This window comes from Hyperolius riggenbachi, chromosome 1, assembly GCF_040937935.1.
Source record: "Hyperolius riggenbachi isolate aHypRig1 chromosome 1, aHypRig1.pri, whole genome shotgun sequence".
Classification (NCBI taxonomy): Eukaryota; Metazoa; Chordata; class Amphibia; order Anura; family Hyperoliidae; genus Hyperolius; species Hyperolius riggenbachi.
This window is the reverse complement of record NC_090646.1, coordinates 296,404,576-296,431,171: the sequence shown is the minus strand read 5'-3', so window position 1 is coordinate 296,431,171 and position 26,596 is coordinate 296,404,576. Positions and strand designations below refer to the sequence as shown.

Sequence of the window (26,596 nt, the reverse complement as noted above, 5' to 3'; positions counted from 1 at the left end):
GCCTCCGTTGCCCCATGGTGTGCCTCCATGTCCCCCCTGCGCGCCACTATACCCCCCGCAGTGCTGGTGACACGCAGCGCGTCGCCAGCACAATGTTTACCTATGCGTTGTCAGTCAGTGCCGCTCCTCCGCATCGGAGGGAAGGGACACGGGCGGGTAGCGCCGATGCGGAGGAGGCGGGGGGAGCGGCGCTGACAGACAGCGCTTAGGTAAACATTGTGCTTGCGACACGCTGCGTGTCACCAGCACTGCGGGGGTATAGCGGCGCGCAGAGGGGACATGGAGGCACACCATGGGGCAACGGAGGCTGGTCTTAGTGTGCACAACCAGCCTCTGTGCCCCAGTAACATAATTAAATCCCACCTCGGGTTCTCTTTAAATGTATCTATCTAAACTTTGGATGTGTCTGCATTTCTCTCCACGGAACTTTAAAGCTCTGTGTGTAACCCTTCCAATGCTGGTCTAGTAAAAAAAAAAAAATGCTGGTTACTTATAATATGCTGTAAATAATGTTTTAGAGCAAAGTTGAAATGCTGGGTTATATTCCGCTTTAAGGAGAAAATGCTGTCATCAGTTTTCCAACACAATGATCCAAAACACACATCTAAAGCTACTGTTGCATTTCTGAAGAGGGTGAAGGTAATTGAATGGCCAAGTATGTCTCCTGATCTGAACTCAATCAAACAGCACCTTTAGCCCGGTGAGTTCTGGCATCGGGAAGAGATGCACTGGACAGATCCATTGCACTTAAAGGGGAACTGAAGAGAGAGGTATATGGAGGCTGCCACGGTTATTTCCTTTTAAGCAATACCAGTTGCCTGGCAGCCCTGCTAATCCTCTGCCTCTAATACTATTAGCAATAGCCCCTGAACAAGCATGCAGCAGATCAGGTGTTTCAGACTAAAGTCAGATCTGACAAGACTAGCTGCATGCTTGTTTCTGGTGTTATTCAGATACTACTGCAGAGAAATAGACCAGCAGGGCTGCCAGGCAACTGGTATTGATTAAAAGGAAATAAATATGGCAGCCTCCGTATACCTCTTACTTCAGTTCCCCTTTAAAGAAACTCCGACCAAGAATTTAACTTTATCCCAATCAGTAGCTGATACCCCCTTTTACATGAGAAATCTATTCCTTTTCACAAACAGACCATCAGAGGGCGCTGTATGACTGATATTGTGATGAAACTCTGAGGACTGTGGTACTCCTTGCAGTTTCCTGTCTGTGAACCTTGTTGCATTGTGGGAAATAGCTGTTTCCAACTTCAAAAAAGCATGCAGCAGCTACATCACCTGCCAACAGTAAAAATGTCACCATGTAATGTCAGAATGTAAATCAGGGATTTAAAAGATTTTACAATGGGCAAACGCTGACTAAATCATTTATACATAATTGTAAAAATGATGCATTTTTTTGTTACATTTTCACTGTAGTTCCTCTGTAACACTAAAAGGGCATAGTGAACGCCTGCCTAATTACGGGCAAATGTAATCCTATTAACCTCACAGAAGGTTGCTACCACCAGCACAACAAAAATTTCTTGCAGACTGTTTGCAGAGACTAGAATAAAGAAATAACAGGCTCAATAAATCTTAAAGCATCCTTGAATAATTAAATTAAGACCATGGAGGGCTTGATTATCTTATGCTGAGAAACCCCCATACTGCTTGTCTTCAGGGTCCGTACCATTTGCAGTTTCTGGTCCAGTTCTGTCCCCAACCTCCCAGAAGTTCGCCTGAGTGCCAATAGGCAATTCTGATCTGTGCATGTGCAAGTTCCACCCACACGTGAGCAGTGAAAGATGGCAATCATAGTGCTTCCTTTTGCTGTGCATGCGTGGTCCAGAAACCCATAAAAGGGAGAATTTCCAAGAGGCTCTTGCTTTAAGCACAAAGGATTATTTTTGCAGTAACGTGGTTATCAGAATTTGCCTTGTTTCATTTTGGCTTCTTATTTGGGAAAGGGGGGAGATGGAATCTATACTATGGATGGAACACATTTGGCCCCTTTTGCTGGTGGGGGGCGGGGGGTGATCGACTGCTGCTGGTAAAGAGGAAGGCGGCTCTGATGGGGGGGTGGGGGGGGGGATTCCAGTTTCTGCGTTAGGCGCCATTTTACCCAGATACACCTCTGGAGTTCATTGACTCAACAGTGTATATACACATTGAGATAATCCGCTTTAAAACATCCAGGTATGCGAAGTCCCTATGGGTCACTTCCATTAATGCAGGTACACACATCAGGTAAGTCTGGAAAATGAAAGATCAGGGACCAATTTTACCTCCTTCCATGTAGTATGAGAGCCATACTCTACACAGTCTATTTTATTGAGCTAAACTCCCCATCAGATAGAAATCGTTGCAAGATGCTGTACACATGCAAAAGATCAGTATCTGCAACAGATCAGCTCCTGCAAAAGATCCGTTCCTGAAAAATGCATTCATAGTCTGATATCTGCAGATCTCATACATACCTTGTTTAATGGACAATCCTCTGCAGATCAGATCCACCAGGATGAATCTTTGGATCTGCAGATGATTGTCTGATCTGCAGATGAATGTCTGTTAAACAAGGTGTGTATGAGGATCTGCAGATATAATAGACTATGAATGCATTTTGCAGGAATGAATCTTTTGCAGGAACAGATCTTTTGCAGATACTGATCTTTTGCATGTGTACAGCATCTTGCAAAGATTTCTATCTGATGGGGAGTTCAGCTCAATAGAATAGACTGTGTAGAGCAGGGGTCAGGAAACTTTTTGGCTGGGAGAGCCATAAACTCCACATATTTTAAAATATAATTCCGTGAGAGCCATACAATAAGTATCAAACTGGCACAGTGTGCATGCACAGCAGAGGGTTGACATCCCTGTTGCTATGGTGATGTGTATACAGTTGATCCTCCAGGCAGCGGAAGTGTCAGACTTCAGCTTCTCTTTGGTTTCAGCAATTTCCCTAAAGGGCCAGACAGGAGAAATACAGACTAAGGGCTGGTGCACACCGAGCGGCTTTTTCCGCGTTTTCAGATCCGCTTGCGGCTGCGGATCTGCTTGGTCAATGTATCTCAATGGGGTGGTGCACACCAGAGCGGCAGGCGTTTTGCAGAAACGAAAAATGCCTGGGTGAGGCATTTTTTGGATTTCGGATGCGTTTCTGCCTCAATGTTAAGTATAGGAAAAACGCAAACCGCTCTGAAAAACGGCACTTCAGAGCGGTTTTGCAGGCGTTTTTGTTACAGAAGCTGTTCAGTAACAGCTTTACTGTAACAATATATGAAATCTACTATACTGAAAACCGCAGCAGCAATCCGCAAAACGCTAGCAAAACGCCTCATAAAAATAAAAAGAAGCGTTTAAAAATCTGCTAGCATTTTGCGGATCTGCTTGCGGTTTTTGGTGTGCACCAGCCCTTACAGCTTGTACAATTAGCTAGCGTACTTGGGGGTTGATTCACTTTGTAGCAAGAGATCCCTGCACTTTGGTCCAATAGGCTGCCTGTCAAGTGACAGGCAGCCTATTGGGCCGATCAAAGTGCGGGGAACTCGTCCTACAAAGTCGCTGGACATGCAATAACTGCTGTGCTTACAGGACATCTTGTCACTGTACTAAAAGTATGTGTGAGAATCTACTGTACATGTAAAACCGCAGCACTATTTGGATTTCAGATGGAAGTTATCATGCGCGACCACCTCAATGCCACACAATGGGATCACACTCATCACATTTCAGTGCTGCGTAATATGTTGGTGCATGGTGCTTTATAAATACAATAAATAAATAAAATCCACTTCAGTGGACCACGTGTGATTGAAGTATAATGCTGGGGATACACTACACGTTTTCCCCTTATCAATCGAGCTGCTGATGGCTCGATTGATAATTTACGACAGGTCCGATGACCCCGCTCGATCCTTGCCCACTCGATCCCCGCGGGCAGGGAATTGAGCGGAAGATAAGCAAGCGCCCGCGGGGACGAGCGGGAATCAATCTGGACGCGGCGGGGGTCGATCCGTGTATTCCCAGCATAATGTGCTTTGGAAGCTATTCTTTTCGCATCAGATTTGTTTGGAAATGTCAGCTTCTCTGTCCACCACTCAAATCTCAGCATAAACCGAACGTGCAGTGGTGGCAATTCATTACAAGCCCAAAGAACGCTGCTGTTTTACTCTAATGCTGTAAGTGGAAAGTTTGTTTTTACAAAATAGTGTTCTTACAAACTTGCAAGTTTATTGTTGAGTGAGACATGTGCTTTGCACAGTTAATTACTGGTTTTTAATTGGATTTAATATTTCTCTAATTTCTTATAACATTTTAAATGCTGAATCAAGTGTTTGTATTATGGGAGTTTGTATATAGAGGCAAACTGTTATTGCAGTTGGATCAGATATCGGTCATCTGTCTGTACCATGGCTCTGTAATCCTCTTGTTTTTTGCTTGATAAAATGGATGCTCTAGTCCATAGGTTCTCAACGTGTGGTACGCGTACCCCAGGGGGTACTTCTGAGGGTTCTAGGGGGTACTCGGGCTTGATTATACTTAACCAAAAATAAAAAATTTAGAGTTTTAGAAAATGATAAATCTTATTTAAACAGCACCAAATTAGTATTTTAGCTAATTAAAAGCAATAGTAAATGCTTGGAAATGGTTTAGAACCAATTATAATGTACTACGATTAATTATATATTTGTCAAGGGGTACGTGTGATAATGTTTACCATGCTAGGGGGTACTTGGTGAGTACAGGGTTTTAAAAGGGGTACATACCAATAAAATGTTGAGAAACAGGTGGAGTTTCTGGTGAGCACTATTTTGTTCCTCCACTGCAGAGGTTCCCACCCACCATAGAGACAGACTCCTTTGACCAGGCCAAGTTATTCGTTCATATACTATTCTAGCATGTTTACATGTTTCTGCCATCCTCAAGGATACCTGAAGGGAGAGGGAAATGGAGGTGACCACTTTAATTCCTTTTTATAAACAAAAAAAATGCTGCTAGTATGCCATTCTTTTCTCGATGGGTCATGCTGATTACAATTTAAGCCCCTTAAAATGTTGCTCCCATTAATGCAGCACTTCATCTTAGGGTGGGAATATGCAAATCATTCCTTGATGTCCCCAAAAAGGCAGTCATACATCCAGGGTTTCTGGTTTATAGCACACCTATAGCCAGAGGGACAACTGCTAATCATGATGCCTCCCTTGACCCATTTCCACATCACCCTGTGATTTATTTGACAGGGGTTTAACAAGTATGGCCATCATGATCCCCACACCCTTAACAATTGAGGCCACAACACCTAATCTATGGGATGAGGTGGATTCCTGTGTTGGAGAGGGGGCAAGTAGTTTGGGTGCTTTACAGTCTTGGTCTCCCTACAGTTGAAGGGGCTGCTTCCCTACACTTATGATTGTGTCGCTGGCCTATTCACTTTACAGAGCCATACAATGCAACTTTCAGAAAGCTTAATTAAAGGGATACTGTAGGGGGGTCAGGGGAAAATGAGTTGAACTTACCCGGGGCTTCTAACAGTCCCCCGCAGACATCCTGTGTTGGCGCAGCCACTCACCGATGCTCCGGCCCCGCCTCCGGTTCACTTCTGGAATTTCAGACTTTAAAGTCTGAAAACCACTGTGCCTGCGTTGCTGTGTCCTCGATCCCGCTGATGTCATCAAGAGCGCACAGCGCAGGCCCAGTATGGTCTGTGTCTGCGCAGTACACTCCTGGTGACATCAGCGGGAGCGAGGACACGGGCGTGCAGGCGCAGTGGTTTTCTGACTTTAAAGTCAGAAATTCCAGAAGTGAACTGGAGGCGGGGCCGGAGCATCGGTGAGTGGCTGCGTCAACACAGGATGTCTGCGGGGGACCATTAGAAGCCCCGGGTAAGTTCAGCTCATTTTCCCCCGACCCCCCTACAGTATCCCTTTAAGCAGGTCAGGCCTTTTGATTGCAGTGATGGCCTGCTTTTTCCAGTGACTAAAACTAGCAAGGCCTAAAGATGTAAATGACAGCAAGATCAGGGATTAGTTTACAAAAGTGCTGTGGATCAACTTGAAGATGATTTGCCATGCCAGCTCCTAGTGATGCAGTTTATTAAAATGTTTGAAGTGAAACTGATGTTTGTTTTTAATAATTGGCCTTCTGATTATATGTATACTTTCACATTAGACATTAGTTGTTTTTTTGCAGATTATCTTTCCAAAGGCTTGTGAAGCAAGTACACAAACTATATGAACATATGCTTAGTGTTTAGATTAGGTAATCTAGTTTTATTCATCACCGGATATTATAATGGGGACTGTATGGCAAGGTGCTTTTCCCAAGCCACATGACGTGCTGTTCATACATACATCAAACCTTTATTGTAACAGAACCCATATTTCCAGATAGAGAGGTGTGTGTGTGTGTGTGTGTGTGTGTGTGTGTCAGGGCTGTGGAGTCGGTACAAAAATCTTCCGACTCCTCAGTTTATTAAACTCCGACTCCAGGTAACCAAAATGGCTCTGACTCCTCTACTCCGACTCCTTAGTCTAATATTTAACAGGGATTTGGATTTTGTACAAAAATCACCCGACTCCGACTCCCGACTCTGACTCCTCAGTTTATGAAACCACGACTCCAACTCCGACTCCGGGTGCCCAAAATTGCCTCGACTCCGACTCCACAGCCCTGGTGTGTGTATATGTATGTGTACCTATGTATGTGTGTGTGTGTATATGTATATATGTGTGGGTGTATATATGTATTTTATTATTATTCTTATATTCATTCAGGTATCACCCAGTTGTAACTATTTCAGCTTCTGATATAATAAAAAATGCAAATGCATATTAAATGTACCGCTTTTAAAGGACAATGATAACAAAAAAAAATCTCAATTAAAAATATATGTACATATAAGATTTAGGGGGGGAAAAGTGAACTGCGCTATAACTTACCTTTTTCCTTTATCGTGGTCACTTACAATACCGAACAAAAAAATGTGACCGATTCAGTTTTGGACTAGTCTATGTCCTCATGGGGGAGTTTAGTAGGGTTCTCTTTATTTTCAAAAGCAAAAGTTGAACAAAAGTTGCTCAGTCCAACTGCCAAAATAGTGTGCAAATTAGGAGGCTACAGGGACTACTTCTCTTAAAACACTCTTAAACTGAAAGGGACCAATTTTACCCCCTTCCATGTAGTATGAGAGCCATACTCTACACAGTCTATTCTATGGAGCTGAACTCCCCATCAGATAAAATCTTTGCAAGATGCTGCACACAAAGATGCTGTACACACACAAAAGATCAGTATCTGCAAAAGATCTGTAACTGTCAAAGATCCGTTCCTGCAAAATGCATTCATAGTCTATGATATCTGCAGATCATCATACACACCTTGTTTAACAGACATTCATCTGCAGATCAGATCCACCAGGATGGATTTTCAGATCTGCAGATGATTGTCTGATCTGCCGATGAATGTCAGTTAAACAAGGTGTGTATGATGATCTGCAGATGTCATAGACTATGAATGCATTTTGCAGGAACGGATCTTTGGCAGGAACAGATCTTTTGCAGATACTGATCTTTTGTGTGTGTACAGCATCTGTGTGTGCAGCATCTTGCAAAGATTTCTGTCTGATGGGGAGTTCAGCTCCATAGAAAAGACTGTGAAGGTATGGCTCTCATACTACATGGAAGGGGGTAAAATTGGTCTGTGATCTTTCATTTTCAAAAGACTATGGTCTGATGTGTGTATGTGACCTGATTCTCTGACTCTAATCCTTTTAGCAATAGACCATGAACTAGCATGTAGATCAGGTGTTTCTATAATATAATAATCCTAACATTTGTATAGTGCAGTTCTCCTGTTGGACTCAAGAGCACTCAAGGGGCCACCTTGCAGTTTATGAAGTCTTGCCCAAGGACTTCTTACAGATTTGGATTAGGTACTAATCCTAGCCAGGATTCAAACCCTGGTCTTCCATGTCAAAGGAAGAGCCCTTAACCAGTACACTATCCAGCCACTGACTGAATTTTGACTGGACTAGCCACATGTGTGATTCAAACACTACACTACCTACTGTAAAGGTGCACATATACAAATCTATTTCTGGGGAGATTCGATCGCAGTGGTTGAACCATCCAGAGATTGATTGGTCTATTGTAATTGCAATTGATTTTGTCCCAAAATCGATTGTTCCACAGGGAAATATCTCGTTTGAGAGCAAGGGTGGGCACGGTGGTGCATTGGCTGATGGAATCCACCTACCCAGGTCTCCCTCAATCTAATAGTGCTGTCCTGGGGGCCATTGCAGAGATATCACAGTGGAGCGCACTCTCCTTTTGTCCTTTAGGAATAGGGGAAATTTAAATGTTAGATACAGTATCTGAGGTGAAAAAAGTACAACAAAAAAAAGACCTGGTAGAATTAGATGGAAGTTCAGATGTTAAAAGCAGGAGAAGAAAAAACATACACCCACTGGTCCAAGTGTCTGCTTTTTTCCTTAGCACAGTTCCCTCCTCCACCCACCTCCTCCCACAAAGTGAAAAAGTTACTTGCCGATCTTCCTTTCAGCACTCTTGGTGAGGTAAAGGTAGATGAGTATTTTCTCTTGCCTCTAAAGCAGTGTCAACTGCTATTTGCTGGCAACCACTGCAGCTGTTACCCAGGCATATCAGCCTGCACCAGTTGGTTTTAAATGAATAGTAAATCCATGATATGTGGAATGTTTGCACCTGTGGACTTTTCAAATATTGCAAGCTGTATTTAATATAGGTTTAGTAAATTGCCCTCAGGTATATTAGAAAGTAGCCTAACGAATACCAAGATTAACATGTTTTGGAAAGAATGGGGAGACAAGATTACTGTCACCAGCCTGGTAGAGTGCTGTACAGACTTAACGGAGTTTGGAGGGGGCAGAAAGAAGAACATGAAGGCTTCTGGTAGGCAGTAAGGAAGGGAACAATGGGCTCAGGCATCGGTTGGCCATTGTCGCTATAGATCCAACATGCCAGATCTTTTTGCAACGTCAGAAGACATGCATACACACGCAAGATTTTTTTACTGAGGTGGTCCTGAATGGCTGCTTTAGCCAAGTGTTATTTACCAACTAGATTAAGGTTTTCATTCCTGTCTGTGATGCCACTGGGAAAATTTTACCATGACTCCGATACCTGGGTCATTTATAATTGTAATGTGAACCCAGGAACTGGAAATCTAGCACATCTACATATTGGAAGAGTAAAATTGTGTATGCTAGAAGGGAGCGCGACACAGCCAAATATTCATCAATAAGTCCATCAATAGAAAGTCTTTTTTCAGATGACCGCTGTCCTGTACACATCAGGTGTTGGTGGCGGTCATCTGTGTACTTGATTAAGGAAATTACAGCTGTCATTTGAGGAAACTGAGATCTACTGATGGACTTATTGGCCCATGTGCAATTCATTTATTTTTCTCCTAGATCATTTTTCATCTTTGATTTAAAATCACTTTCCAGCACTTTTTTTTTTTTTTTTTTTTTTTTTACCAAAAGTACCAAAAAGTAAGTGAAATAGGACTAGCAAGATAATTTTAAGTATCTTCTTGCTTTTTTGACAAGTTTTTAAAAATCACCTAGGAGAAAACTCGGGAGAAAAAGTTAATTGCATATGGGCCATTGATGGTTATCTGGTTGTGTAGCGCTCCTTTCTAATATAAATGGAAATCTAGTTTAGCAGTGACAGATTTCTAACTTCTTCCTTGTTCTGTGAAAACATTTTTATTCTTCACTGTCTCTTTACTGCTTTGGAGAGGTTTACTCTTTTCAAGACCAAAATGAAAACTACTCTAGCCTCTCTATCGAAAATATGTGTTCCTGGATTTGTACTTTTGTCGCTAAAGCTCATCTAAATTGTGGAAAAATGTACAGATTGAAGCCTAAACATTCTTTCATGTTATATTTTTAGTGATGAAAGAGTTAAAAATAATCCTTACTAACTAACATGTTTGGACTTGCCACTGGCTAGAAGGATTTTTGTTCCCCTATTTTCCTCTCCACTCCTATGAGAACACATTTTTAGAATTCCTTAATGCTACTCAGCGCCTGATTATGAGCTTTAGCGGCAACCCCTAGAGAGGACTCCAAATTATCATTTAGTTTTATTAAAACCTTTGTGGGTCCAGGTTAAAAGTGTAAGTGTGATTTGTTTAATTATGTACTGCAAAGTACAGGAAACTAAACTAGAAGGTTCTTGGTCTCACAGTTGTAATGTTTACCATAGATACTGGAAGAATTGTTCTCCCCTGCAAGAAATTAAGTTATGCAGACTACAGTCTGAAATACACCCTCTGCATAGTGATTCATCTTTTTAACAGCAATTCTACCTTTATACTAAAAACCTGCAGTTCAGTATATAATATTAGGATTGGCTGTTGTGGTGTAAAGTCTGAGATGCATTTTGTTCATTACTTTAAAATGAGGAACACTCGCTAGTGGCTCATCTTAGCAGAAAGCCGGAATAAACAGTATCTGACCTCCACCCCCCACTTCCCTCGGTCTGGTATAATAGATGACACATTGCCTGGTTAATGGTAGAGCGCAGAGCTGCATACTGTAAGGGGGAGGGGAGTGGTGTATTGTTTAGTTTGGGAAGTAATCTCTGTGTTGCTCGGCAACAAGCTTGTGGAGACGGGAGTGAACTGCAGTTGCTCCTAGTAACCGTTGTTTGCAGAGCAACAATCTAGAAGAGAGTAAACATGGCCAAGCATGGTAGGCTGTGCTTTATACACGGAGCATCTGCATCTGTTTGTCTTCTGATTAAACATAGTCTGACTTCACTCTCCAGCACTTAGCTGTAAACTCAGCCTCTGTCTCTATTTATACAGACTGTTTTATTCAGTGCTCAGCAGCAACTGCACAGACTTGAAATACATGGATTTTTGTGAACTGCAAAAGCCTTCCAATGCAGTTAGCTGTGAGGATCACTTATTGAGTTAAGAAATCAACTGCATTATTTTAAACTGGATATTTTTCCACTGTGCATATTAAATAGTGACAACCATGAAATAAATCACAAGGCCCTTAGTCCAAAGATCATTCAGTTCGACTTTAGCGGTAAATTCATTTTTATTTTTGTGGTAAATTCTGTTTGGTGTGTGTGTGTTTTTTTTTTTAAGACTGTTTGCTGTAGGAGTAGTGTCTGCTGCTGATAGATTTTAATCTGAGACCCTTCTCTTAGTGTAATGCTGGGTATACACGTTGAGATTTTTCAGCAGATTTACTGTCCGATCGATTTTCTGATTGTTTTTCTAATCGATTTCCATTCACTTCTATAAGAAATTGATCAGAAAAACGATCGAAAATAAGATCGGACCTGTCGGAAATGATCTATCAAACTATCTATCTGCCTAAAATCTCATGTTGTATTCCCAGCATAAGAAGCAGTTTAACTATTGCATCTTGCCCACTAACCATACAATCCTGATTGTACAATCTTGCTCAATACTAGCATCTCTGTGTTGTATGGAGTACCTAAAGTATTTGTTCAAAAGATATGCATTCAATTTATCCTTTTACTAAATAGATTTTGTAAAACTAGACACTACTGTAAAACATTGTGTATAGGGCTGTTTAGAGTTTGGGTGTGTAATAAGCTATTAGATTGTGAGTCAAATGCTGGATCCACACGGTGCGTTCGCGCACTCGATTTCCCACTAGATTCCCGTCTATTTGTTTATTTCCAACATGTCCGATTTGGATTTCGATGGATCGTTAGGTCGATTCGCATGCAAAGTATGCCAAATCGACCTAACGATCCATCGAAATCCAAATCGGACATGTTGGAAATAAACGTATCGACGGGAATCAAGCGGGAAATCGAGTGCGCGAATGCACCGTGTGGATCTAGCATTACTAAGAGACAATTATCAGCCATTCGCAGTATAAAGGCTTAACCTGGCTGATAGGCAATTACTTACTGATCACAAATGAATTCTGAACTCGCAATACTTTTACCATTTTTCACCACTTGAGTTTTGGCAGAAATACTTTTAAAAAATGAATTGCATCAGTTAGCTTTGTACAGTTTAGTGCTGTATAAAGAAACCGTGCCTTTGATTCTTCCCCCTCTACCTTTCCATTGTGATTGACTGAAGCGGACCTGCACTCAGAACTTCCTCTCTGCTCTAAAATATACTCAGCAGCACAATAACTTTTAAAGAAAAACATTTCTTTGTTACAGCTAAGATAAACTGCAATAAATCTGCAGCATATCTACTTCCTGCTTTTGTGGAAGCAGACCGATTAACATCCTGTGTTTACCAATTAGCTGCTCTGCCGTGGCAGAGAAGATTCCTGAGCTGTCACATCAAATTACAGTGCACAGAAGAGAAGGAATTAGACAGGCTAAACTGTAGATACAGGGTGCATTTCTCCTTTTCCTGACGATTTCCAGCAGATTTGAGAATTTGATCAACTCTGCTAGAAATCAATGCCCCAACATGCCAGACCAATCGATCATTAGATAATTTTTGGCCTTGATCAGTCAAATTGGTCGATCATACCAGACACAAGATATTGATCAGCGGCAAGTCAGGATCTACTGCCTATGGTGTGGCACTGCATCGAACATCCATCTCTAATCAGATTCTGGTCTGAGAGGGATCTGTCTTTTGGCCACATCGAGGAGTGAATGGCTAGCTTTAGTAATAGGAAATCTAATATTGTTAGTGAAATCGGAGTTGCTCACTGAAATGGATGTCCTCAAGGCACAGACATTTTGCCACCACAAAAAGTCAAATATTTCTTGTGTTTTTACTAAACCTTATTGCCATACAATGAGGCTAAAACTTGGCATACACGGGTCGGACACAGCAGCCCTGCTTCTAGGGTCAGGCAAGGCAGATGTCCACCTGTGGTGGTGGGGGGCACAGTTATGGGGGGGGGAGCTATGGCCACACTGAGACTAAGACTGATTAGCAGGAAGTAATGAGAGTAAGCGGACGCAGACAGAGGAGTCCGATGGCAAGTGATCGTCTCATAGAGCCCGGAAGGAGGCGAGTTCTTTCTACCTGGCTTCCCGCTGCGCTTCCTCTGCAGTGGAGAGGGGAGCACGGTGGGGGGCCCAAAGAGGGTGGGAAGGAGAAGTCGGGGGCCCCCCTCCACATAGCTGAGTCCCATTGTGGCTGCGGCTCCCCCCTCCATCACCTACACTCTGGGCACCTATGCCTGGCTGCCTATATACAACGGGCACCTCTGCCTTGCCACCTATACTGGGAGCACTTGTGCCTGGCCACCTATACAAGAAGGCACCTGTGGCTACCTATGCAGGGGACTAAAGACTGCATATGTGAGTCCATGGGGGGGGGGGAGGTCTGTAATTGGACAGATATGGCAAGTTGATTGATTCTTACACCAACAGAGATTGTTTTACTGCTCACGGCAGTGCTATGTGGTTGTCCGTCCTCTACCACTGGCCATGGGGGCCCAGAGGCTGCAGGGGGCCCTTTTGGGGGGAGGAGTTTCTTTTCCCTGTTCTGAGAGACTGACATCCGAGGACAGAGAGAGAAACATTTTCTGCTTTCTGCACAATTGTTCTAATGACTGCATCTGCTCTGCCACTGATAATGAAAGTTTTGTAGACCGTCCCTATTCAGTGTGCAGCGGGCTCTTGTGTACATCGCCCAGCCCCCAACCTCTCTACCCCTTCCCAAGTGCTCTGTACTATAGTGATGCTGAAGAAGTCTGCAGAGCCAGTTCTGCTACATCAGAGATGGACGGATTGAGTGTAGTAAGCTGCTTCTGGAAGCACACTTATCTGTCTGTTTTCTGTATGCGTTTTCTGCACACCATGTGTGTCTGTATGTGTGAAAACCTGCACATTTTATCACAGAAGCTAATGTAATTAATAGAGGAAATATGTGCAGTGCTTCATTGCTGTCTCTGTGTTCTCCCTATGCTCTTTTAGCCGGATGCTCCACCCAGCTAGTTTTGGTGAGCACCCGGCTGTCATCGGCTCACCTCCTCCTATGCTGTAAGCAGAGAAGCACCAGCTCTGCATTCTCTAATCTTGCTACACCCAGCTATTTTTTTCATGCCACTCGGCTACTTTTACATGCCACCCAGCTGGATAAAAATTCTGGGGAGAACACTGCTGTCTGTTTCTGTCTGCATGAGAAAAACACTTACGTGTGCACTATCCAATTGAACAACATTGGTTCTCAGTTTACCTGTGCAGAAAGCGGGGGAAAGGAGGGGGCCCCATCCAAAGTTTTGCAGGGGGGACCAGTGATTTGTAGTTACATCCCTGCCACTGGCACAGAAATTTTCCAACATATCCAGTTGCACTTTCCATTGACTAACTGCTCAATGTTGAAAGTGAATTGATTGAACCCTTTGGAACAATGTTCTAACGTGCTCACCAAAGGCCTTTAAATAGCAAAAAAAGATAGTGAATCAATTGAAGAGTTGAATTGAATTGACCTTATGCTGGAACAATGGATTCTACAAGGATCCAGTAAAGCAGCCCATACACTCAGCCGATTTTCTGGCCGACCGATCGATATCGATCGATCAATCGATTGCAAATCGGTTGGCCAATCGACCGATCGACGGCCGATTTCGATCGATTTCGATGGATTTCCATCGAACTTGCAGGGTGGAAAATTTAGGTCGATCTGATGAGATTGCTTATCAGTTTGCATTGGCCTTAATGGAAATCTGATGGCAAAAAAATGCCATCAGATCGAATTTCAATAGATTTCAAACTGAAATCTTTTGGAAATCTATCCTGGTAAAAAATGTAATAAAAAAGCATCAGATAGATCATCAGATGCATTTCTTATCTATCTGCTGCCAATCTGACGAGTGTATGGGCACCTTTAGCCTCTGAACCATCCAGATTTTCCCAGCTACTAAGGTAAGTATCTGACTTTTTCTCCACTTCAGTTTCATATAAGAATGCTATCTTTTTATATTTTAAAATATTTGAAGAATGTGTCGTAATGCCGGTACTTTTATAATCTTTTATGCAGATTACAGTATGCAAAGTTCAGACAGTGGTTCAGACACTGCAACCTCAGTCGCTCTGCGGACCTCTGCATCAGCCCAAGCACCAGTAGTTCAGCCTGTTCCTGCTTCCCAACAGGTAATCTCTTCCCACAGGATTTGAAAAATGGCAAACTGTTTAACCACTTGCCGACCGCCCTCTACCTATTGGTGGGGGCAAGGTGGCACCCCCAGGACCGCGTAACGCCGATCAGCGGTGGCACCTGATCAGCCGGGGATCGCGCGCATGGATCTGCACCCTTACGCCGGCATTAGGCTCCGCCCGCGCCATTGGGAAGCCTCATTCGACGAATCATCCGGGGCGCAATACGAAAAGGTGAACAGCAGTGGTTCTCTAACCGATAGCAATGACGAGGTTGAGGTCCCGGCTAGAGCCAGGCGTACCGCACCCCATGTCACTGGACCGCAGGATCAGACTCAAGGGCAGCAGAGTGGTGGTAGCGCTGAGCCGAGTTTTCTTGGTGAGTCATGCGCCAGCAGCGTAGTATCTCCTGGACCTACCACTAGTACTACCGTAGACCCTGGTGAAGTGGCGAGCACCAGCGTGGTAGTAGAAACTGGTTCGGTGGCGCGTGCATTAAGACCCGAGTCACAGCCACCAGAAAAATGGGCCCGTACTACCCATAGTCTCCCAGAGGTGCTGGCAAATCCCAATTGGCAATCCCCTGGTTCCGCCGCACCCTTACTGCCCCCTTTCACCGCCCAGTTTGGAGTCCAGGTGGAGACAGATAATCTAGGATTGGCCCTAGACTTTTTCATCTGTTCTGCACAATGGATCTCTACGACTTAATTGTGGCTGAGACCAACCGTTATGCCACACAATATGTAACCGCCAATCCGAGAAGCTACCATGCCCAGCCTCTTCGGTGGAAACCACTCCAAGTTTCCAAACTTAACATTTTTTGGGGCCTTCTCCTTAACATGGGTCTAGTCAAAAAGAATGTATTGTGGTCTTATTGGTCTACGCACCCAATACATCACATTCCCATGTTCTCTGCTGCCATGTCCAGGTCATGATTTGAAAACATCCTGCGCTTCCTGCACTTCAATTCCAATACAACCTGTCATCTAACAGGCCACCCTGCTTATGACCGGTTCCACAAAATTTCAGCCCCTCATAGACCACCTGTCATCAAAATATGCAGATGCTTATACCCCTGAACAGTCATTTTGAGGTATTTGGTTTCCAGACTACTCCTCACGGTTTTGGTCCCCTAAAATGCCAGGGCAGTATAGGAACCCCACAAGTGACCCCATTTTAGAAAGAAGACACCCTAAGGTATTCTGTTAGTAGTATGGTGAGTTCATCGAATTTTTTTTTTTGTCACAAGTTAGTGGAAAATGACACTTTGTGATAAAAACAATAAAAATCAATTTCCGCTAACTTGTGACAAAAATAAAATCTTCTATGCACTCACCATACTCCTAATGGAATACCTTGGGGTTTCATCTTTCTAAAATGGGGTCACTTGTGGGGTTCATATACTGCCCTGGCATTTTAGGGGCCCTAAACCATGAGGAGTAGTCTGGAAACCAAATGCCTCAAAATGACCTGTGAAATCCTAAAGGTACTCATAGGACTTTGGGCCCCTCACCGCACCTAGGCTGCAAAAAAAGTGGTATCTCCGTACTCAGGAGAAGTAGTATAATGTGTTATGGGGTGGGAGGTAGGTGTGTGTGTGTGTGTGTGTGTGTGTGTGTGTGTGTGTGTGTGTGTGTGTGTGTGTGTGTGTGTGTGTGTGTGTGTGTGTGTGTGTGTGTGTGTGTGTGTGTGTGTGTGTGTGTGTGTGTGTGTGTGTGTGTGTGTGTGTGTGTGTGAAAAAAAAAAATCTAAAAATTTCCATTTAGAGATATTTATCCCACCCAGCATGGGTATGTGTAAAAATACACCCCAAAAACAATTGTACTATTTCTCCCAAGTACGGTGATACCCCATGTGACACTTTTTTTTTTGCAGCCTAGGTGCGCTAAGGAGCCCTAAAGAGTACCTTTAGGCTTTACAGGGATGCTTACAATTTAGCACCCCCCAAAATGCCAGGACAGTAAACACAACCCACAAATGACCCCATTTTGGAAAGTAGACACCCCAAAGTTTTAAGAGAGGGGCATGGGGAGTCCGTGGCAGATTTCATTTTTTTTTTCACAAAGTGTAATTTTCCGCTAACTTGTGACAAAAATAAAATCTTCTATGAACTCACCATGCCTCTCAGTGAATACTTTGGGATGTCTTCTTTCCAGAATGGGGTCATTTGGGGGGTATTTATACTATCCTGGAATTCTAGCACCTCATGAAACATGACCGGTGCTCAGAAAAGTCAGAGATGCTTAAAACTGGGGAAATTCACTTTTTGCATCATAGTTTGTAAACGCTATAACTTTTACCCAAACAAAAAAAAATCCAATAAGTTTCTATCTATTGATCAAAGACATGTAGCACAATACATTTAGACAAAAATGTATATAGAAATTTTATTTTATTTGAAAAATGTCAGCACAGAAAGTTAAAAAAAATCCTTTTTTTTGACAAAATTCACGTCTTTTTTGATGAATATAATAAAAACTAAAAATTACAGCAGCAATCAAATGGCACCAAAAGAAAGCTGTATTAGTGACAAGAAAAGGAGGTAAAATTCATTTATAATAGTAGGTTGTATGACCGAGTAATGAACCGCTAAAGCTGCAGTGGTCTGAATGGGAAAAAGTGTCTGGTCCTTAAGGGGTTTTAAGACTGCAGTGCTTAAAGCGGTTTAAAACTGTGACAAAATATTCAACAAAAATGTGTTTTCCTACTGTTTATAACCCATACAATTATCATATTTGCTTTTGTGCGCAAGTATAATTCCTTTATAAATTATAACTTCCCAAAGTTCAGTTTATTTACTTTGAAAGCTGCTGGTGCATTTTATTCAGAACTGTTGTAATTCTGTTTTAAATTCAGCCATCAGTGATTTCTGACCTGTGTTTCACTCCAGGACTCATTAGCATAAGTTTCTGCACAGCCAGAGAATGTTTACTTAATTTTATCAAGTAAAGAATGTATACAGAAGATAAGCTAATCACCAGTTTGGATGCGGCAGCCCCTGCAGGAGAAAGTCAGTCCTGTGATGTAACCTTTTAAATCGGGGGTGCCCAATACATCGATCGCGATCTACTGGTAGATCTGGAACGACTGTCTGGTTGATCGCGGCGGCGTGGCAGCGGCCTGTCGTATTTTACTGCCGGCTCGCTGCTCTTGATCACGGCCGCTGCATTCTGTTATATTGTGCTGCTCTGCTGCCCAATGCGCAGCAGCACACGGCCAAGCTAGGGGAAAGGAGTGGCAAGGGGAGTGTCGCGGCTGAGAGACGCAACTGAATGAGAGACAGCGTCTCCCCCTCCAGCACTTCATGTGGCGATAGCCATCCTTCCCCCTTCCAGGCTACTTCATGTGGATTAGGGAGGAAGAAGAGCTGCTGGGGACGAGTCGCTGTGTGAGAGCAGCCACACAGCAAGAAGAGAGCCGCACAGAAGGTGACGAGGGGGGATGCACAGGTGTGTGTGTGTCTCTTTTTATAATGGGTGGAAACAATGGATTTGGGGAAAGCTGCACTGTGTGTGGGGTCTAATTACTTTGTAGGGGGTCTCTGCTCTGCTTGAGAAAGGGGGGGGGGGGAGTGATTGCATCTATGCTGGGATGGGGAAATGTGTTTATATTTGATTGATTTGAGAGGTAGCTAGCCCAATTATTTTTATTAAGGGGGGGCTCTTCTTAAATAAAATGTGTGGATTTAGGGGGACTCCGATATACATTTGAAAATTTAAATTTTTATAAGGCACTCTGCCTAATTACTATGTTTAATATACAGTAATTACTATGTTTTTTGATGGTTTTTCCGGTGGGGCGGGGGGGGGGGGGGGTGTATGGCGGTCACTGTAGTGCAGTAGATCACGGTGACTGGATAGTTCGCAAAGTAGCTCGCGAGCTAAAAAAGTGTGGGCACCCCTGCTTTAAATGCTCTTTTACTAAAAAAATAAATTGTGTTAGTATATTATATGCTGTAAATAATCTTTTAGAGCAAAGAAGAAATACTGGGTTATATTCCACTTTAAGTGGTTAAGAAGAGTGGCTACTACAGTTGATGGCTAAAATTAATCTAACATTCCCCTAGAGTTTCACTGGTTTTTTGAGAAGTTTTGTTAACTCATTCGAGTTAACGGGTCAAAAATGGCTAAAACATGGAATTGATTTGATCACCTTAGGATATGAGGAGTCGCTACGAAGAGAGCTGCTAAAAGGAAATGTATGTCAACCAAAAATAGTTAAAGGTTAGGAGGTTGTAGACACATTGATTCTAGCACTCTAAACACAACCCCTAAACACATGCCTCCATTGTGCTCCCGTGGCCAGAAGCGTTCTGCACTTGGGCAGTTTGAAAAATTGCTACAGGAGAGCAATTGAGGAGGAGCTCCCAACCCACATTGAGGCGGAGCTTCCCAACTACAGGAGAGCAATTGAGGAGGAGCAGTAGCCAACGTCTGGCTTAGTCAACCATCTTTCAGAGAGGCACAGCTACTGAACAGATCAAACCGGACTGACCACGAGGAACCTCAGGTACTACAGGGAGCTGTGAGAAGCCCCAGGTAAGTCACACTGGGCACCTTAGGTTCACTAGAACCTGAGACGAATGCAGCACAAGGATTTGTACTTACTGGGGGCTTCCGTCGGCTCCCTGTAGTCCATGGCTTCCTCAGTGTCCTTCCTGTCCCCTCCATTCTCCCACTGTCAGCAACGGTAGTTGGGGATTACTGCGCATGCAGGAGTCCCCACAAGCAGGCGCAGTAGTCCCCAGCTACCAGGGCTAACATCGGGAGAATGGATGGGACCGGACAGACACCAAGGATGCTCATGGACTACAGTGGCCTGGAGGAAGCCCCTGGTAAGTATAAATCCTTGTTGCATTGGTCTCCGGCTTACTTTAAAGGGTGCCTTAAAGAGAATCTGTACTCTGAAATTCTTACAATAAAAAGCATACCATTCTATTCATTATGTGCTCCTGGTCCCCTCTGTGCTGTTTCTGCCATTCTCTGCTGCAAACCTGGCTTGTAATTGCCAGTTTTAGGCAGTGTTTACAAACAAACTAACCAGCTTCTAATAGGCTCAGCTAAGCAGAGTGTGTTAGTCACACAGAGCCTGCAGGGGGTGTGTACAGCTTCTAGCTAATCACAAGCAGCCCTGCACATTCCAGTCTGACTGCCTCAGCCTGACTGTGCCGACTATAGAGAGAAGATTAGATCATATAACAGAGATAACACAGCTACTGTGCAATTAGGAAAAGCTGCAGTAAGCCAGACCACATTAGAAAAGGCATAGGAACTTATAGCATAGAAGAAATAAAGATAAACAATTTGTTACAGAGTCTCTTTAAGTTCACTTTAGGTGCTTAGTGTAACTTTGCCTGGGGCTTCCTCTAGCCCCCTGTAGTCCTTCAGGTTCATCGCTGTCGTTCTAAGCACAGGATGCTTCCGGCTATGGGAGCACAATCGAGGAGGCACGAGCAGCTTTCGGAGGGGACAGCTGATTCATGGAGGGGCACAGAATGTCAGCGAGGGACCAGAAGGACTGCAGGGCTCTAGAAGAAGCCCTAGGTAAGTTACACTGGCCACATTAGGTTTGCTTAAGTTTTCCTCTAAAGTGCTCAGTGCTAACTGTTGCTGAGGTAGTCAATATATCTGTGTGGCCCCAAGTGGAAGAAAATGGGTGCATATATTTATGACTTCCTTAAAGGAATACTGTAGGGGGGTTGGGGGAAAATGAGTTATCTGGAGCTTCTAATGGTCCCCCGCAGGCATCCTGTGCCGGTGAAGCTACTCACCGATGCTCCGGCGCCGCCTCCGGTTCACTTCTGGAATTTCAGACTTTTAAAGTCTGAAAACCACTGCGCCTGCGTTGCCGTGTCCTCAAGCCCGCTAATGTCACCAGGAGCATACTGCGCAGGCCCAGTATGGTCTGTTTCTGCGCAGTACGCTCCTGGTGACATCAACGGGATTGAGTACATGGCAAGGCAGGCGCAGTGGTTTTCAGACTTAAAAAGTCTGAAATTCCAGAAGTGAACCGGAGGCGGGGCCGGAGCATCAGTGAGTGATTGCGTGGACACAGGACGTCTGCGGGGGACCGTTAGAAGCCCCGGGTAAGTTCAACTCATTTCCCCCCCCCCCCTACAGTGTCCCTTTAAAGGGAATGTCCAGGCAGATATAAAAAAACAAAACAAAATCCACTTACCTGGGGCTTCTTCCAGCCCCTGGCAGCCGCCCCGTGCCCTCACCACAGCTCTGGTGGCTCCCGGTGTCCGCTACAGAAACTTACCTCGCCAGGTCGGCTTCCTGTGCGTGGGTCACGGGGCCTGGCCGACGTCATCAGGTCTGTACTACGCAGCAGCAGCACCAAGTGCTAGGTATTCTTGTGAGGGCCAAGAATACGTAGGTGAGAAATGGGGAAAGACTTGGAGCCCAATGGTGCAGTATTGCTAGGTATAGGGAGGGTAAACTCTTATAAATATATACTCACAAAGGTGAATTGCATTTCCTGCAACCACTGTATAGGCCTGCAGGGAATTAACCGTCCCTGCTCGGTACTCCAGGTCCTGCTGGATACTGGATGGTCGCTCTCCCGTAGTACAATATACTTTCCAGAAAAACTGCGAAGCTATTACCTCCAAAGGAGGTCTGACTGGTAGTGGGTAGGATAGAGGCACCCAATGTATGTTCTATTTTGGTATTTTTAAATACAAATAAAATTATATAATAAAGAGAGGTAATTGCTTACCTCTCCAGAAGATATAGACACCAGTTCAACTGGAAAAAAAAGTTTTTATTCAAAAAGCAATCTAACGCGTTTCACGGATCATGGCCCGCTTCCTCAGGTCAATACAAAATGCCTTGATAGCATAGGGGATAGAGTGTAGGTGCCTACACTCTATCCCCTATGCTATCAAGCCATTTTGTATTGAAAATGGTAGTAGAACAGCATTGAAACAGTTAATACAGCACTTTATTTTCCAGTCGGCAGCTTCTGTTCGCATCCGAAGATGTGATATGTTATCTTTTGTTTTCTAATTGTAGCTCACAAAGAGATGTAGATATTAGCAGGAACTGGAACTGGGCTGCCACACAGAGTAAAAGCAGAGACAGTTGAGAAATAACTAGATAGAATTTAATATATAAATGCAGCAGCTATGCAATAAAATGCAATGGCAGCTTTCAGAGCAGGTAAACTGTACTTTGGGAACTTGTAATCTGTAAACAGACAATATTAATTTTGCACAAAAGCAAATATGGTAACTTTATGGGTAGTACAAAGTAGGAAAACCTTTTTTTTTTTTTTTTTTTTTTTTTTTTTTTTTTATTGAATGTTATGTGTTTTATCCACACTTTTTAAAGGGACTCCGATTACCTCTCATGGGCATGCCTTTAAGACAGACAACTTCCAACAAAGTCGTGCTATGACCCCTCTAGAGGAGCCTCTTGCAATGGCCATGCGTGTTCCTTCCTCTTCCTGCTTCATTCAGTGATGCACTTCTCTAACCGAGCAGACAGGGGTGACCCGGAAGTTATAACATAGCCAAAATAAAATTGAACAAAAACTATTTGGTGTAGAATGGCGATTCAGGCATCAAATGAAAGCTACATGGTATGCATCTTTAAGTACTTTGCAGTACTGGTCGGAGTCTTATGCTGGGCATACACGGCGTCGAGGGAGGCTTATCAATCGAGCCTGATGGCTCGATTGATAATAAATGACGTGTCCGATCACCGCGGGGATCGATTCCGTGCTCTATACCCGCGGGCGGATCATAGGGGCGAATCGAGATGCGGCGAGTCAATCCGGCAGCTAATCAGCCGCCGGATCGACCCGTGTATGCCCAGCATTAAAGGCATGCCGATGAGAGGTGCTCGAAGTCCATTTAAGATGTGGCAGTCAAGTAGAAGTGTTGTAGCTCTCATTTACCTGTAAAAGCAGTTTGACTCCTATTCACTTGAATCCTAGTACATGTGAATGGGAGCCAGACTGATGTTTAGCTAGGCGGAAGCTACTGGCACTGCAACAGAGAGATTGCAACAAATATGTGTCCACTGCTCCATACTTTGCAGTGAGAGACTTTTCTGCAATAAAGTATATGATTTTCTAGGTGAGATCTGGGGAGAAAAACTCTAGCAGCAATTTGGTTAGCTATTGATTTGCTTGGATCCTCTCAGGCTTTGTTCACATCTAAAATCAAAATCGCTGACGGCAATGATTTTCGGGTTTTTTTTTTGTTTTTTTCCTCCTGGCGCTTGCTTACCTGTGCAATGTGATTTTGTATAAAGCGCTTTTGTAAGCTCTTTGCGGACTGATTACGTTTTTTTCACTCTTGTACCCGGAAATGAATAAATACAATGTATTTATTCATGAAAGCTCTGGGGAAATCGCTATACAAGCGTTTTTTTCAAGCGCTTTGTGATTTCCCTATACATTCCATTGAGGCAAATCAGCTCAAAAAATGGTACAGGCAGTGCTTTGCTGAAAGGCTCAGAAACTAACCGCTCAGATGTGAACACTCTCTCATAGGGAATTGCACAAGCGCTTTTAGGGCGATTTTTTTGAAAATCGCTAGTGCTTAGAAAAGGGCGAAAATGCCCTAGGTGTGGACAAGCCCTCAGTCTGTGAAAGCTTTTTTTTAAAATGAACCTGAGATGGGGACTTAAAGTGAATAGCACATTGAATATGCTTTTCAATAATCAATTTTACCTCCTTGGTGGCACCGGCTGCACCCAAGTCTCCTGCACTGCATTTTCAGTGTTCGCCTGGGGCTTCCTCCAAACCCCTCCAGGGTCCCATGCCCGTCCTCCTCTGCCTACTCGTTCTTCTGCAACTGGCCCTGGTAAGTCATCCAGTCGGTCCCCCGTCGCTGGGAGCATTTTGCACCCAGAACGCTCTCGACATCTGGGCCACGCATGCGCAGTTGGCCCTGGACCAGAGGACTTTCTGGGGCCAGTTGCGGAAGAACGAGGTGGTGAAGGATGGCATGGGAGCGACAAGCCTGGAGGGGGCTGGAGGAAGCCCCAGGTATGTATATTTTTTTTTCTTGCGTCTCTATCTCAGGTTTGATTAAACCTTTTAACCATGCTTTTTTTATTAACCTTATGGACTAGAGGAGGTTTGATATTTTAGATACATCCCTATTATTTCAACAATAACTTCATCACTGTATATGACACCCAAAAGTGATAGTCTTAAAAGATGAACAATATTCTCAAATTTATTGGGACACTCCTTCGATCTTTGCATTCAGGTGATCAAATTAGCCTGTTTACAGGTTTATAAAATCAAGCTCTTAGTTATACAGACAACTTTTACAAATATTTGTGAAAGAATGGGTCACTCCCAGGATCTATTGGCGAAACTTCCTTGCTACTATATATTCCTCTGTTACTTGTATCATTAAAATAAAAAAGGTTTGGGGGCGCATGCGCGGCGCGGTGTGATGCGGAAGCAACTGCCGTGAGCTCCGATCACAGCTAAGACCTACTCACAGAAAGCACCTGTTTCTCGTGCCAAACGAAGGTAGCCATAGCCGCTCCCGCTAAAAGAAGACACTGGGCACCTCCGCATGCCGACAGACCGCAAGAAAAACAAACCTACGGTGGTGAGAGCAATAGACTTCTTTAGGCCTCGGACCTCCTCCGCAACCAAGATGGCCGCTGCCGCCGCCAAAACACTGGAAGCTCCCGTACAGGCCGAGACAACAGAGCTCCAACGCACGAACTTTACTCTGAAGGATATCTCAGCTCTGCTTGCAGAACTTAAGGAGTCATTCCAAACTGAGATCCGAGCGGCTGTTTCCACCCTATCCGCCCAGCTGGATGTGTTAGGGGAAAGAACGAACAGGTTGGAATCCCGCATGGATGAAGCAGCGGACGCCATTACAAGCCTACAGAATCAAGGGATGGAACGAGATGAGAGGATTGACACAGTGGAGGACAAAATGGAGGACTTGGATAATAGAGGTAGGAGAGATATTAGAATAAGATCTGTGCCAGAATCCGTAACTGACATCAAAGGATACGTCACAGCACTTTTCAAAGCTCTGATACCAGACTGCCCAGACGAGCTTCTAAGATTCGATAGAATTCATAGGGCTCTGAGAGCCCCTAAGAACCCAGATTGGTCAAGAGACCTAATTCTAAAAATGCATTACCCTGAAGCCAAAGAGAACGTGATTAGGGCCGCACGCAACATGGGGCCGAACGGGATAGGAGACTACAAGGTGCAGATTTTCCCTGATCTGTCCCCGATAACATTAGCCAAGAAGAAAGCAATGAAGCCCGTTACTACTGTTTTACAAAAAAGAGTGATTCAATACAGATTGCTTTTCCCGTTCGCACTAGCCTTTAGCATAGGCCCAAGGAAATTTCAAGTGCGTACTCTTCAAGAGGGACTGCGTGCTCTTAAAGAATGTGGCGTACAAGAAGTAAATGAACATACTCCTATGGATTCCTCATCTTCTTCTTCCAAGTCCAAGAGGATTAATCGAGACTGGCACGAAGTTCACCACTCGAACACGAAGAAAAGCAAAGACACCCATCTGACCCCATCAAAAATCCCAAGAGTTCCCAGACTGAGCAGTCCCAACACATGAGGGGATAAGAAACTACCAATACTACACACTGGTGCTCGAGTAAAGGCATGAGATCCAGGTTGCTAAAGCTAAGGATATCCTATAAGTTCTTGTTTTTTTTTTAGGTCTGACTGTGTAAGTTACCCCCCACTCTATTACTCTCTTAATGAGAAAGAATGTTGGTTATTGCTACCATATTAAGCAATTAAGTTCATTAGACTTGTGTTTATGTTCATATTTTAAGAAGAGGCTTTCCTTTCTAAAGTTTTCGTTTCGGCACAGATATATACAAAGCAATCCAGACGTTATTCTCTCACTGATTGTTTTCCCTATTTCAATATGTTTGATCATTCTAGTGCTTTATCAGGGTACCGCAACTTATATTATTCAAGACAAAAAAATCTCAGGAATATGAGGCTGATCAATGATAACTGGGGGAGGAAGAGGGATCTTAAGGAGAGGTACAGCGACTCTGTTAACTACGTTCATCTATTATGAAAATTATATCGCATAACGCCCAGGGCCTTAACAGCCCAATCGAGAGCTAAATGTATCCAAAAGTTTAGACAGATACACCCAGATATAATTATGGTTCAGGAGACTCACTTTACTAAGCTATCATACCCCAAATTCTGGCATAAAGACTTTCCAGACTTATATCTGTCAAGCCATGAATCTCTAAAAAAGAATGGAGTCGCCGTGCTTTTCCGCAGAGGTACACAATTTCTCTTGAAGAAAATAACTGATAAAGAGGGGCGATATAATATTCTAGAGGGGGATCTGGCAGGAACACCAGTAATCCTAGTAAATTTATATGCTCCTTCCACGAAAAAAAGCACTTTTTTCAAAGAAATACTAGAGACCATCTATAAGCTGGACAACCCCAATAGTATACTAGGTGGAGACATGAACTTAGTAGTCAATCCAGAAACAGA

General features: G+C 43.7%; 1 protein-coding gene across 3 annotated transcripts in view; it reads left to right on the top strand.

Annotated features, from left to right (window-relative positions):
* The window catches only part of RFX2 (regulatory factor X2), a 115,974-nt gene that overhangs the window by 15,431 nt on the left and 73,947 nt on the right, over positions 1-26,596 (top strand). For all 3 annotated transcript variants that reach the window (XM_068233756.1, XM_068233755.1, XM_068233754.1), the window contains exon 2: positions 14,994-15,106. In XM_068233756.1, coding sequence (XP_068089857.1) covers positions 15,002-15,106 — 105 coding nt within the window. In that variant the 5' untranslated portion in view covers positions 14,994-15,001. The remainder of the gene's footprint in view (positions 1-14,993; positions 15,107-26,596) is intronic.